This window comes from Papio anubis, chromosome 10 (assembly GCF_008728515.1).
Source record: "Papio anubis isolate 15944 chromosome 10, Panubis1.0, whole genome shotgun sequence".
Taxonomy (NCBI): domain Eukaryota; kingdom Metazoa; phylum Chordata; class Mammalia; order Primates; family Cercopithecidae; genus Papio; species Papio anubis.
In genome coordinates, this window is record NC_044985.1 from 121842240 (window position 1) to 121857454 (window position 15215).

The 15215-nt window shown below is 40.2% G+C and overlaps 1 protein-coding gene across 9 annotated transcripts in view; it reads left to right on the top strand.

The window, feature by feature from the left end:
* Positions 1–15215, top strand: part of UBE2F (ubiquitin conjugating enzyme E2 F (putative)) — a 75819-nt gene that overhangs the window by 24505 nt on the left and 36099 nt on the right. For all 9 annotated transcript variants that reach the window (XM_003908145.3, XM_009183451.2, XM_021924199.1 and 6 more), the window contains exon 4: positions 3768–3833. In XM_003908145.3, the coding sequence (XP_003908194.1) occupies positions 3768–3833 (66 nt within the window). The remainder of the gene's footprint in view (positions 1–3767; positions 3834–15215) is intronic.

The following is a 15215-nucleotide window of genomic DNA, read 5'->3' on the forward strand; positions in this document are numbered from 1 at the left end:
GAGAAAACAAGAAGCCACCAATGCATAGCCCTTCACTATCTGTTTAATTATCTTTCTAACATATTTACAAAGGCTAACAAAATAACTTGCCTTGTATCAGTACCACTTAGTAACTATTCATAACTAGTTTAGAGCTCTGTACATGCAAGTTTGTAGAGGTTTCTCTGCAAAAAGATTTAAAATGTTTCTTCCAGATAGACTGAAATATTATTAGAGGCTTAGATAGTGCATGCCTACATGTAGATAAAAAGCTTAATTCTAGTGAATTGAACTAGAACAAAAACCTGACTGTTAACATTTTTTTTTTAAACTTAACCTTTCTTTTCTCTCTTTTTTTTTGAGATGGAGTCTTGCTCTGTCACCCAGGCTGGAATGCAGTGGTGCGATCTCGACTCACTGCGACCTCCACTTCCTGGATTCAAGTGACTCTCCTGCCTCAGCCTCCTAAGTAGCTGGGATTAGAGATGCCTGCTACCACGCCTAGCCAATTTTTGTATTTTTAGTGGAGACAGGGTTTTGCCAGAATTACAGGCATGAGCCACTGCACCTGGCATAGTTTTATTGCTTTTTAATCCACTTTGATAATTTTTTTTTTTTTTTTTTGAGACAGAGTCACGCTCTTTCACCCGGGCTGGAGTGAAGTGGCGCAATCTTGGCTCACTGCAACGTCTGTCCCCCAGGTTCAAGCAATTCTCCCACCTCAGCCTCCTGAGTAACTGGGATTACAGGCATGCGCCATCACACCTGGCTAATTTTTTGTATTTTTAGTAGAGAGGGGGTTTTTACCATGTTGGCCAGGCTGGGCTTGAACTCCTAACCTCAGGTGATCCAACTGCCTTGGCCTCCCAAAGTGCTAGGATTACAGGCATGAGCCATCGCGCCCGGCCGATAATTTCTTTATTCTTGGTGGGCCAGCTTTTTTGGAGCCATTGATTTCCTCATCTGTCTATTAAAACAAAGGAGAATGCTAGATATTAAAAACAAATACATGATGCCAACTTCTGTTAATCATCGAAACATGACTAACATGATTAACATCCCAAGTCATAATCATATGTTTTTGTTACTTAGAACTCACTAGAAGGATGGCATTTATCTTTGCAAGTTAAGATTAGGAAGAATAAAGCCCATTTTAAGTATTTCACACATAGTTCTCAATGTGTAATTTTGGAGAAAGTCTTGAACTCTTTGGCTCCAGTTTCTTTATTTCTAAAGTAAGGACTGTGACATTGTCATCTCTAAGACTGCTTTTTGCTTTGCTTTGCTTTTTTTTTTTTGAGACGGAGTCTCATTCGTTGCCCAGGCTAGAGTGCAGTGGCACGATCTCAGCTCATCGCAAGCTCTGCTGCCGGGTTCACGCCATTCTCCTGCCTCAGCCTCCCGAGTAGCTGGGACCACAGGTGCCCGCCACTATGCCCGGCTAATTTTTTATATTTTTAGTAGAGACGGGGTTTCACCGTGTTAGTTAACCAGGATAGTCTCGATTTCCTGACCTCATGATCCACCTGCCTCGGCCTCCCAAAGTGCTGGGATTACAATGAGCCACCGCGCCCGGCCTGCTTCTTGCTTTTCTAGGCAGTTTCACTCTGGAAAGGAAACCCCACTAACAGTCCTGTGTTATTTGTTGTTTGTATGTACAGGTGTCCCATGTCTTAACATGTTCATTACGTACTGAAAGGAAATGAGGCATGCAGTAGGAGAAGGAGTCATGAACTAGTTATTAATGTAGGAATTAACCTTGCTTCTGTTGATAACCTGTATGATCTTGGGCTAGTCACCAAACCTCTCTGGACCTTCTACTTATGTCTCCTAGTTGAGGACGTTGGACTAGATCGTCTCTAAGGTCACCTCTGATAGAAATTTGAATTGTCCTGTTTTCGATAAAAATTTTTATCATTGTCAAACTAAGCAAATACTTTTGGTGGAACTTGTAAGATAACTTTAAAAAAACTTTTAAAAAGTTTTCTAAAAAAACTTTAAAAACTTAAAAAGACAAAATTCATAGTAAACTCTGGGTGGGAGCTAACTCCTGGGCAGCACTCTTTTTTTTTTTTTTAAGATGGAGTCTCGCTTTGTTGCCCAGGCTGGAGTGCAGTGGCATGATCTCAGCTCATGGCAACCTCCGCCTCCCAGGTTCAGGCAATTCTCCTGCCTCAGCCTCCCAAGTAGCTGGGACTACAGGCACCTACCACCTTGCCCGGCTAATTTTTGTATTTTTAGGTGAGACGGGGTTTCGCCTTGTTGGCCAGGCTGGTCTCGAACTACTGACCTCATGAACCACCCACCTTGGCCTCCCAAAGTTCTGGGATTATAGGCATGAGCCACCGCGCCTGGCCAACACTCTTTTTAACTTCCATTTGCCGTGGTGACTATGAATGTCTATGGTACTAGGAGAACGGAGTAGAAATTTGACCTGGGTTGTTTCCTGGTTTTTCCATGTTTAGTTCACCACCAGTGGTGAACTGAGAAGTTTAGCATAGGCCTGGTGTGGTAGCCCACACCTGTAATCCTAGCACTTTCAGAGGCCAAGGTGAGTGGATCACTTGAGCAAGGGAGTTCGAGACTAGCCTGGGTAACATGGCAAAAACCTGTCTCTACAAAATATACAAAAATTAGCCAGGTGTGGTGGTGTGCACCTGTAGTCGCTGCTACTCAGGAGGCTGAGGTGGGAGGATCACCTGAGCCTTGGAGGCAAAGGTTGCGGTGAGCTGGAATCATGCCACTGTCCTCCAGCCCAGGCAACAGAGTGAGACCCTGTCTAAAAAAAAGTTTAGCGTAGTATTTTCTGATTTTATAGATGTAGAAAATTTCTATATATATTCCTTCCAGATTCCTTGGGTATTTTTTCCATGGGTAATTAGCCATGTGCCATTTGTTTGAACGAGACGGGTGGGGTGCAGTCAACTTCCCTGGCCTGCACCAGCAGCCAGTAGCCCCTCTCCCAGGGGAACATTTTGTCCTGATTTAGGCCTCTTGTGACTTGGACCAGTGGGCACAGAACATTGCCATCTGGGTCAGTAGAGCATTATTTTACCAACAAAGCAAGATGCTTTACCACTTAGGTAGTAAAGGTATTTTTTAAAAAGACAAAATATCATGGTAAACTCTGGCTGGTGGGAGCTAAGTCCCGTGCACACTCTTCTTTTTTTTTTTTTTGAGACGGGGTTTCGCTCTCGTTGCCCAAGCTGGAGTGCAATGGTGCGATCTCTGCTCACTGCAACCTCCGTCTCCCCCGTTCAAGTGGTTCTCCTGCCTCAGCCTCCCAAGTAGCTGGGATTACAGGCATAAGCCACCACGCCCAGCCAGCACCCTTCTTTATAAAGAACTTCCATTTACCATGGTGACTGAGTGTCTGTGGTGCCAGGGGAACAGAGTTGACCTGGGCTCCTTCCTGGTTTTTTCGTGTTTAGTTAGCCTTTGCCTGCATATATTAATCTCCCTGAGATATGGTTTCTTCTTGTCAAAGTACAGTAGCATAATTCTTTTGAAATAAATGGTTTAGTGACCACTTAAAGGTTGAAGGAAAACATCTCTATTTGGGATTAACTAGTAAAAGACTAAGGAGAAAAACACATGACAAAAACCACTGGTTTGCAATTTTATTGGCACAGTTATTATCAGACAAATAGGGAGGGAGATCTACCAGCTTTCCATAAACCATACAAATCCCTCTAGCACCGCTAACTTTACATGTGTTCAAAAGTTAGCCTCATCATATGGACTGTTGCTCACTGCCAGGCCTTCCTGATGTGCTGTTTCTTTTGCAGGTACATGTAAAGTGCATTTTCCTGATCCAAACAAGCTTCATTGTTTTCAGCTAACAGTAACCCCAGGTAACATTCTTACATACTTAAGTATTAAAGTTATTTCAAACAGCAAATTATAAAGGCTGCCCAAACCTGTATTCTTTGCCTTCGTTTGTCCTCTAGCTTTTAAAAAATTAACACATTAATAATAATTTCATATGAAGATAAGATACATACTTCATAGTGAATGAAATAAAGCATAGTAAAGTGAATTTGAGGCATTCAGTGTATACTCTCAATGATGTATAAATGTAACTAAAGCTAATGACAGCTGAAGCAGTTGATGTATAGTGAAGAGTGTGGGCTTTGAAGTTGTAAGTGGGTTCCAATCCTTTTCCCCCACATAGGAATAGTGTGACCTTGGTTAAGTTGCTTGACCTTTCAGCCACAGCCTGCCTATCTACAAAGTGGGGTCAAATAGGACCTATCTCATAGGACAGTTGTGAGGATTAAACAGATAGTGTGGGTAAAGCACTTAAGCCCAGGGTCTGGCACACAGAAGCAGACAGAAAGAAGATTACCAGCTGACCTCAGAAAGACTGATAAGTGTCTAATCCCTAAGCTGCCCCAGCATGGCAACATGTTTCTTCTTGGTTAAAGTAGACAGCAAGAGGAGGACTTGTATATTTTCTAGTTACAATGCAGCTCCAAGAGCTGCAGATTCCCACACTTCACAATCCACTGGTGTTTGTGTTGGACAGTGAGTGGCAACCAGTCGATGCTGCTGTGGGGAATTAACAAGAGGGAAGGATGTTTGGTGGTGGAAATATAGGGTATTATTTTATTTGGGATATGGAAAGGTAGTGAGAAACTGAGAATTATTAGTCACTAGTTAATTAAAATGTGGAAATTAAATTAAAATGTGGAAAAGAATACAGGATTTTGGTAGGTGGCAATGAACCCACTAATAAGTCCTGGCCTTGTCTCTCTGTGGGTAGGATGGGCTTTTTCTGTGGAAGATGTTTGATAATAATAGCACAAGAAATCCTGGTTTCAAAATACGCTTGAACACTTTAAAAAATTCCATTTTATCTATGTGATGGTTCTACAAGGGGCTCTGGAAGTGTAAATCAATCTGATACTGATTAAGATAAGGAGAGTACTTGGGTATAGTAGTTAATACTAGAACATCATCATTTTATATATATATATATATATATATATTCTTTTCTTTCTTGTTTTTTCTGTTGGCCGTACTTTATGCCAAATAGAACACCATCATTAGAAAGCGGAATGTTCCACATGCCTGACATCTATAGATAAATGTAGTGAAGGACTTTAAACTGTGAAATGATGAAAACTCTCACGATCCTTTGGCTGCCTTTGGCTACACATTGCATATTGTGCTGTTTTTGACGAGACGTATTGAGCACACTCTAATGCTTTCTTGGTGACTCAGGGTCACTGTTATGGACATCATTTACTATTCTGTTAAGTAATGTAGAGTATTCTCAGAAATTATTGTAGTGATTAAGATTGGTTCTCTGTTTACTAATTTCAGACTTGTGTGTTAATAGTAAAATATTTTCTTTCATCTGCCTTTCTAGGGCATTTTCAATGGCTATCAGGGATTCTGTGGCTCTGCCCATCCCAAGCATGGGCTTTGTGGTCCTTGGCCACTCAAAGATGTTTGTTGATTTTTCCAGGCTCTTTACTGTCACATGACTGGGTTTCTGGCAGGTCTAACTGCTGGATAAATGTTTCTTCCCCACCTCTCCTCCGCCTTTTTTTCTTTTTTGTTTTCTGAGACGGAGTCTCACTCTGCCACCCAGGCTGGAGTGCTGTGGCGCGATCTCAGCTCACTGCAACCTTCGCCTTCCCGGTTCAAGTGATTCTCCTGCCTCAGCCTCCCAAGTAGCTGGGATTACAGGCATGCACCACCAGGCCCAGCTAATTTTTGTATTTTTAGTAAAGATGGAATTTCACTCTGTTGGCCAGGCTGGTCTCAAACTCCTAACCTCAGGTGATCTGTCTTCCTCAGCTTCTCAAAGTGCTGGGATTACAGGTGTGAGCCACTGCACCCAGCCCCCCTTATTTTTTAACTGAAATTTTTTACTGAATCACATTAATGTTGTGATTATCGAGATTATATATATGATAGCATCTTTGATGTTGGTCTTATAATTGTCCTTGAAAATGGAGCATAATTGTTAGTTTTTCTATTCACTGTTCCATCAGATTAAAAAGTAACTTGTGGCTGGGCACGGTGGCTAATGCCTGTAATTCCAGCACTTTGGGAGGCTCAGGTGGGTGGATCCCTTGAGGTCAGGAGTTCGAGACCAGCCTGGCCAATATGGTGAAACCTTGTTTCTACTAAACATACAAAAAAATTAGCCCGGTGTGGTGGTCGCTCATGCCTGTGATCCCAGCTACTCAGGAGGCTGAGACAGGAGAATCGCTTGAACCCAGGAGGTGGAGGTTGCAGTGAGCTGAGATCAGCCCAGTGCACTCTAGCCTGGGCGACAGAGCTGTCTCAAAAAAAATAAATAAATAACAAATAAAAAGTAACTTGTGTCTTGGTACCTGTAAATACTTAATGCCTGAACATTCATATTTTTAATAAGTGTACTTCAGGGACATTAACATTGAGCTGTGCACAGCATGCTTTTTAGATACTGTGTATATGCCCTATTTTGTGATGTCTGTGAGTTAGAAAGCTGTGGTGATGCCTGCTCTTTAATTATTAAGAGAAGTGTAGCCAAGATATGCCAACCCTAAAAACTTGCCACATACCATGGTTTTTAAAAAGTTTTTTGGAATCATGCTCTTCTTCATATTGAAAACAAATTACAGTGATATGTCTAAGTTGTGAAGTTTTAACAATATATGAAATAAAAATTTTGAAATGAACTTATTTGTAGCCAGTAATCCTGGGGCTAGGGCTGAAAACTCACTAGTATCTATGATCTGGGGGTTAGAATGGTCAAGAGTGGAAGAATTGCATCTGCGTTTTCAGCTCACACCTCTTTATCTGGCTCCTGTTCACACTTGCTAACATTTTCATAGTTTTGTTTGTTTTTGGAATGGTTGCTCATGCTTGGGAATAAATATACACTCTTTAGAGACAAACATGGAAATGTAATTTGGTGATGGGGAAAAGAAAGGGACCGAATTTAGAAAAAAAGTGTCCACATCATCTCACAAAACAAGAAAAAGTAGTAATAAGTGAAGTGAAACAAAACAAAAACTTAAAAGATAGCCTGAAATATCCCATGGAGTCTTCTGTGAAGTTAGTGGGACAGTTTGAAAAACGACCTGTTCAGTGAGTGGCCTGGCTGACATGTTGATGGAGGTCACCTTAGCCTGCCTTGCTGTGATGGTGGTGATGGTTTTAAACTGAAGGGAACATGGGTTTAAATAACAATGACAATTTTTTAAATTTAAATTTAAATTTTTTTTGTTTTTGAGAGGGAGTCTCACTCTGTTGCCCAGGCTGGAGTGCAGCGGTGCGATCTCGGCTCACTGAAAGCTCTGCCTCCCGGGTTCATGCCATTCTCCTGCCTCAGCCTCCTGAGTAACTGGGACAACAGGCGCCCGCCACCACGCCTGGCTAATTTTTTGTATTTTTAGTAGAGACAGGGTTTCACCGTGTTAGCCAGGATGGTCTCGATCTCCTGACCTTGTGATCCGCCCACCTCGGCCTCCCAAAGTACTGGGATTACAGGCGTGAGCCACCACGCCCAGCCTTAAATTTAAATTTTTAAAATCAGTTTTAGTGAAGTATAAAAGTATAAACAATAAAATGTACTAATTTGAAATGTATAGCTTACATTTGGAAAATGTATACACATACGTAACCATAACCCCAATAAATATGAAAAACATTTCCATCATTCCCAAAGTTTCCTTCTGCCTCTTTGTAGCCAGTTCCTTGCCCCCCACACCACCATCCAAAATTACTTTCTGATTTTTATTTCCATAGATTAGTTTTGCTTATTCTTGAATTTTTTATATGTAAATGGAATGCTATATATGTACTCTTTGTCTCTGACTTCTTTCACTTAACATAGTTTTAAATTTACACGTGTGAATCATTTTATTCCCCTTTTATAGAATTTTAATGAATATGCCATAATTTATCTTCCCAGTGATAGACATTTGAGTAGTTTCTAGTTTTTGGCTAATATTAGTAAACCAAAAGCAATGAAGTTTGACTGCTGTGAACTTTTTTTTTTAACAAGCTTTTCATGTTCTTTGTTTTCCTTTCTCTTTAATTCTACCCAAGAGTGGAATTTCTGAGTCATAGGAAAGATAACATGTTTAACTTTTTAAGAAACTTTCCACTGTGGTTATGCCATACCCTGACCAGCACTGTATGAGAATTTTCCGTTGTTCTACATATGTATCAACATTTGGGTGTGAAGTGGTATATCATTGGGGTTTTTATTTGCATTTCCCAGTGACAGATGATGTAGAGTATCTTTTCATGTATTTACCAGCCATTTATACATCGTCCTTTCTGAAGTGCCCCAGTCTTTTGCCCTAAAAACACTTTTTATTTTATGCTGTGGTCTGAATACAAGTCCTTTGTCAGATGCACAAGCTGTGAATATTTTCTCCCATTCTGTGACTTCTCTGCTCATTTTTAAAAATGCTGTCTTTTGTTGAGGAGGAATTTTTTTTTTTTTTTTTTTGAGACAGAGTCTTGCTGTGTCACCCAGGCTGGAGTGCAGTGGTGCAACTTTACCTGACTGAAACCTCTGCCTCCTGGATTCTAGTGATTCTCATGCCTCAGCCTCCTGAGTAGCTGGGGTTACAGGTGTGCACCACCACACCCAGCTAATTTTTGTAATTTTAGTAGAGACAGGGTTTTGCTCTGTTGGCCAGGATCGTCTCAAACTCTTGGCCTCAAGTAATCCATCCACTCTGGCCCCCAAAGTGCTGAGATTACTGGCGTGAGCCACCACATCTGGCTGAAATTTTCATTTTTATGATGTGCAGTTTATCAATTTTTAAAATAGTTTGTGCCTTTTATGTCCTGTCCAAGAAATTTTTGCTTACCCAAAGCTTATAAATATATGCTCCTATGTTTTTTTCCTAGAAGCTTTATGATTGTAGGTTTTATGTTAAGGTCCATCATCCATCTTGAGTTGATTTTTGTGTATGGAGTAAGACAGAGGTTGAGATTTACTTTATGTATATAGATATCCAACTGTTTCAATGAAAGGACTTTCCTTTCTTCATTGAATTACCTTGATACCTTGACCAAAAAGCATTGACTGTATATGTGTAGTTCTGCTTTTTGGACTTGATTCTGTTCCATTGATCTGTGTTTACCCTTAGGCCCGTACCACACTGTTTTAATTGTCGTAGCTTTATATAGTACTTATTTGGAAATTCATAGTGTAAGTATTTTGATGTTATTCTTTTTTTTTTTTTTTTTTGAAATGGAGTCTCGCCCTGTCACCTAGGCTGGAGTACAGGAGCGCGATCTCAGCTCACTGCAACCTCCACCTCCCAGGTTCAAGCGATTCTCCTGCCTCAGCCTCCTGAGTAGCTGGGATTACAGGCACACACCACTACACCCAGCTAATTTTTGTATTTTTAGCAGAAACAGGTTTCACCATGTTGGCCAGGCTGGTCTCAATCTCCTGACCTTGTGATCCACCCACCTTGGCCTCCCAAAGTGCTGGGATTGGAAGTGTCAGCCACTGCGCCCAGCCCAGAATATTCTTACTAGTCTACTAATATCTGTAAGACTTATATTGATGTCTCCTTTTTCATTACTGATAAATAATTTGTGGCTTCTCATTTTTCTTGATCATGTTAGCTAAAGGTTTATGCAGTTGGTTTTTGCAAAGAACTGACTTTTTCTCAATTGTTTGCCCATTTCATTTATTTCCACTCTTTGTTATTTCCTTCCTAATGCTTTGGTTTTACTTTACTTTTTCTAGCTTCTTAAAGTAGAACCTAGATCATTGGTGTGTATATATCTATTTTAGTGTTTTCAAAAGTAATGTTGATTGAGATATAGGTTATATTCTTTTACTTAGTGTCATGTTTTTGAGTTTCACCCATGTTGTTAATCAGTATTCTGTATTTTGTATTGATGAGTTGTATTCTGTTGTATGAACGCATACCAGTTTATTTACCCATTCACCAGTGGATGAACCTTTGTGTTGTTTCCACTTTGGGGCTATTATTATACATGAAGCTGTTAAAGTATGTGCAGGTCCTCATTTGCCAGTATGTTTTTATTTCTTCTGGATAAATACAAAGCAGTTGAATTACTGGGCCATGTGGTAAGAGTAAGTTTAACTTTATAAAACCACCACCATTAAGTTTTGCAAAGTTTTACATTCCTACTAGCAATGAATGAGAATTCCAGTTACTCTATATTCTTACCAACAACTGGTATTGTCATTCTTTTCAATTTTAGCCATTCTAGTAGGTGTATATCTCATTATAACTTTAACTTGCATTTCCCTAATAACCAGTGATGGTGATCTTATTGTTTGCTTGTTTTCTATCTGTGTATCTTCTTTGTTCAAGTGAGTCTTCAAATATTTTGCCCACTTAAAAATATGATTGTCTTTTTTTTTTCAAGATCGAGTTTCACTCTCGTTGCCCAGGCTGGAGTGCAGTCAATCTCAGCTCACTGCAACCTCTGCCTCCTGGTTCAAGTGATTCTCCTGCCTCAGCCTCCTGAGTAACTGGGATTACAGGCATGCGCCACCATGCCTGGCTAATTTTGTATTTTTAGTAGAGACAGGGTTTCTCCATGTTGATCAGGCAGGTCTTGAACTCCCGACCTCAGGTGATCTGCCCGCCTCAGCTTCCCAAAGTGCTGGGATTACAGGCGTGAGCCACCACGCCCGGCCTGATTGTCTTATTAAGTTGTCAGCTTTCCTTTTATACCTTGATATGAATCCTTTATCAGATATGTGGTGTTTTTTAAAGGGTTTTTATTGATATTACGTATAGAAAAAATTCTAATTAGAGACTTCGATAGCTAGATTATAAATCTTTTGTAGTTATGTATGTATTTCTCTAAATTTGTTTTAGAATGTATGTCATTAGATTTTGACGTTTTCTTATTTTGAAAATTTAATTTATAAAAACTCCCTGATACATGATAGTAAATGTGCAGCTTACATTAAGTCATAAACATTTAATGGATTTATCTGCTATCCCCATCACTTTTGGTTTGTTTCAGAGCTTTGGAGCTATGGAAGGAGAAGTTTCTGAATGTGTAATAAAGGAATATCCAATTTTTTTTTTTTTTTTTTTTTTGAGACAGAGTCTCGCTCTGTTGCCCAGGCTGGAGTACAGTGGCGTAATCTCAGCTTACTGCAACCTCTGCCTCCCAGGTTCAAGTGATTCTCCTGCCTCAGGCTTCCGAGTAGCTGGGATTATGGGCATGTGCCACCACACCCAGCTAATTTTTATATTTTTAGTAGAGATGAGGTTTCACCATGTTGGCCAGGCTGGTCTCAAACTCCAGACCTCTGGTGATCTGCCTGCCTCAGCCTCCCAAAGTGCTGGGATTATAGGCATGAGCCACCGCACCCAACCGGAATATCCCAATCTTTAAGCAAAGAATTACCGTTGGTGAACCTGAAACCCGAGTTGGTTCCACGCATGAACATTTTGTTTTTATTGTTTGAGACAGAATCTCACTCCATCACCCAGGCTGGAGTGGAGTGGCATGATGTTGACTCACTACAATCTCTGCCTCCTAGGTTGAAGTGATTCTTCTGCCTCAGCCTCTTGAGTAGCTGGGATTACATGTGTGTACCACCACGCCTGGCTAATTTTTTTATTTTATTTATTTTTTTATTTTTAGTAGAGACAGGGTTTCCCCTGTTGGCCAGGCTGATCTCGAACTCCTGACCTCAAGTGATCCATCTGCCTTGGCTTCCCAATGTGCCAGAATTAAAGGCATCAGCCACCATGCCTGGCTGACACATGAATATTTTGGAACAACATTTAAATAGTCATAGACATGTAAGAAGATAAGGAAATGGAGCAGAGCACTGGAGCAGTCCTATTGCCTCGACCAACATCCTGACCATGTAGTAGTTTACATGTAGTTTATTGTTAATATGTAAAGGTTTCAGACACATAAAATTTATACTCTCATCCCTGGTTCTTTCTAGCTTGATTTTTAGTTTTAGTATGGAAATAACCATTATAAGGGGGATAAAGTTGAAAGAAGCACAGGTGTTTTTTTGTGTGTGTGTGTGGAATCTTTTCTTTCAAATAATCTTAAAAATACAGATGCCAATTTTCTTGTGATGTAGAATAGAAATATGATGTGAGCTTTTAAAATGTCAGTTATCTGCCAAAGCATTCTCTTGACTTTCGTCAGGAAAACATTCACTGCTCTCTCCTTGCCCCTTCCAAGAATTTGGCTGATGTGATGCTTCTTTGCTTACTGTGCCTACTGAGTAGGCCACCCCATCATCTGATACAGGGACACCTGATCTGTTCTCATGCTGGTCTGTCCCCTGCCTTAAACGTAACTCCAAGTCATATTCTCTCGTGGGATGCTCAAGCTTCCTGAAGTGAGTATGACAGGAATTGTTGTAAAAACCATTCGCTTCCATGGGCAAAAATAGATTCTGGTGGTCTCCAGTAAAAATGTATATAGTGTGTATAAAATCTCCAAAAATGACATAGTATTTAAATCTTAAGGTTTTTGGCATTTAAAAAATTACCACCACTCTTTAAGGTTCCTGTTCCACCTGATGGTGTCTTTTATGTGGCACAGGCTTTTTATCTTTTTTAAGAATCATGTTTAGTGAGCTATAATTTACATACAGTAAGTTTACCATTCTTAGGTAGACAGCTCTCTGCCTTTTGACAGACCTACTCAGTCACATAACCACCACTGCTATTAAGATACAGGAAGTTTCCATCGCCTCAAAAAGTTCCCTCGACCCCCTTTGTAGATCCCCTCTCCATCCCCAGCCCCTGGCAGTCATCAACCTGATTTCTTTCCCTACAGTTTTCCCTTTACCAGGATATTATTTAGATGAACCCAAACAGTATGCAACATTTTGTATGTGGCTTCTCCCACTTAGCGTAATGCTTTTGACATTCATCCATGTTGTTGCATGTATTGTTATTTCAGTTGTATGGATGTACCACAGTTTGATGATCCATTTATCAAATGGCAGGCATTTGAGTTGCTCTCAGTTTTCTTAAATTATAAGAAACTACAAAATTGTTTTTTCCAAGTAGCTGTACTATTTTGCATTCCCACCAGCACTGTATGAGAATTCTAATTGCTCTGTATTTTCACCAGCATTTAGTTTAAAAAACTTTACTCATGGTAATGGTTACATAGTGGTATTTAATTGTGGTATTAGTTTGCATATTCTTAATGACTGTCTCTTTTTTGGAGATGCATCTGCTCAACTGTTTTGCTCATTTAAAAAAAAAATAAGTTTTTTTTTCTTATTGTGGAATTTTAAGAGTTCTTTACCTTAGATATGTCTTTTATCAGATGTGTTTTCTAAATGTTTTTTCCTAGTCTATGGCTCATCTTTATTTCCTTAATACTGTCTTTTAAAGACCATGTATTTTAAATTCATTTGGGGATATCCAACTTATGATTTTTTTCTTTGTGATAATGTTGTAGGCAGAATAATGGCCCTAAAAGATGTCTATGTCTTAATTCCTGGAACCTGTTGAATATGTTATGTTACATGGCAAAAGGGAATTAGAGTTACAGATAAATTAAGGTTGCTAGTCATCTGATCTTAAGGCAGGGAGATTGTCCTGGAGTTTCTAGGTGGACCCAATGTAATTACAGGGATCCTTAAAGTGGAAAGGGAGAGAGAAGCAGTTAGAGTCAGAGAAGGTGATGTGACAATGGAAGCAGGAAGCAGGTGAGGTGATGCACTGGCAGAAAGACTCACCTGCCACTGCTGCCTCTGGAGATGGAGGAAGGGCCCATGACCCCTGGTTGTGGGCAGCTTCTGACTGCTGGTAGTGCAAGGAGACAGCCTTTTCTGGGGCATCCAGAAAGGAGTGCCCCCTTGCCAACGTCATGATCTTAGCCCAGTGGGACCCATTTTGGTATTCTGGCCTCCAGAAGATAATAAATTTGTATTGTTCAAGGCATAGAGTTTGTGAAAATTTATTATAGCAGCAATGCAAAGCTGGTAAGAATAGTTTGTGTTTGTTGTGTCCTAAGAAATCTTTGTCTAAGAAATACAAAGATTTTCTCTTATTGTTAAAATTATTTTATTTTTTTGAGACACGGTCTTGCTCTGTTGCCCCAGCTGGAATGCAGTGGCACGATCATGGCTCACTGTAACCTCCACCTCCTGGGCTCAAGTTATCCTTCTGCCTCAGCCTCCTGAGGTAGCTGGGTACACGGGAACATGCTACCACACGTGGCTGATTTTTTTATTTTTTGTAGAGACAGGGTTTCGCCATGTTGCACAAGCTAGTCTTGAACTCCTGGGCTCAAGTGATCAGCCCACTTTGGCCTCCCAAAGTTCTGGGATTACAGGCAGGAGCCACCATGCCTGGCTTTATTTTTTTTAAAGCAGAGGTTTTATAGCTCTAGGTTTTAGTTAGGTGTGTGATCCAGTTTGAGTTAATTTTCACATATTATACAAGAAAAGAGTGTAGTTTCTGTTATTTTGCTATCTCTTTTTGCATTGTCCATTTCTAGTACCATTTGTTGAAGAAGGTTTTTCTCATTGACTTACCTTGGCACCTTTGTTGACATTACATGACTATATGTGTGTGGGTCTATTTCTGGACTCTGTTCCATTCCATTGTTCTGTATGTCTACACTTGTACAAATACCGCTGCTTGATTATTATGGCTTTATAGTAAGTCTTGAAATCCCATCATGTGACCTCTGACTCCTTCAGCATTTTTCTACTTTTTCAAAATTATTTTGGTGATTTTTTGTTCCTTTACTTTTCTACATACACTTTAGAATCAGCCTGTCAAATTTGGCAAAAAACTTGCTGAGATTTTAATTAGGACTACATTGACTCTAATGTAAATCAATTTGGGGAGAATTGCTGTGTTCGTTTATTTGCATTGCTATAAAGAAATACCTGAGGCCAGGTAATTTGTAAAGAAAAGAGGCTAATTTTGGCTTATGGCTGTGTAGGAAGTATGGTGCTGGCATCTGCCTCTAGTGAGGGCATCGGGAAGCTTATAATCCTAGTGGAAGGCAAAGTGGAGCTAGCTTGTCACATGGTGAGAGAGGGAGCAAAAGAGATGCAGACGCTTTTAAACAACCAACTCTTGCATGAACTAACAGTAAGAACTCACTAATTACCATGGCACTGAGCCATTCATAAAGGATCTGCCCCCATCACCCAGACACCTCCCACCAGGCCCCACCTCAAACATTGGGCATCACATTTCAACATGAGATTTGGAGGGGACATACGTCCAAACCATATAATTGTCATCTTAATTATCACATCTTCT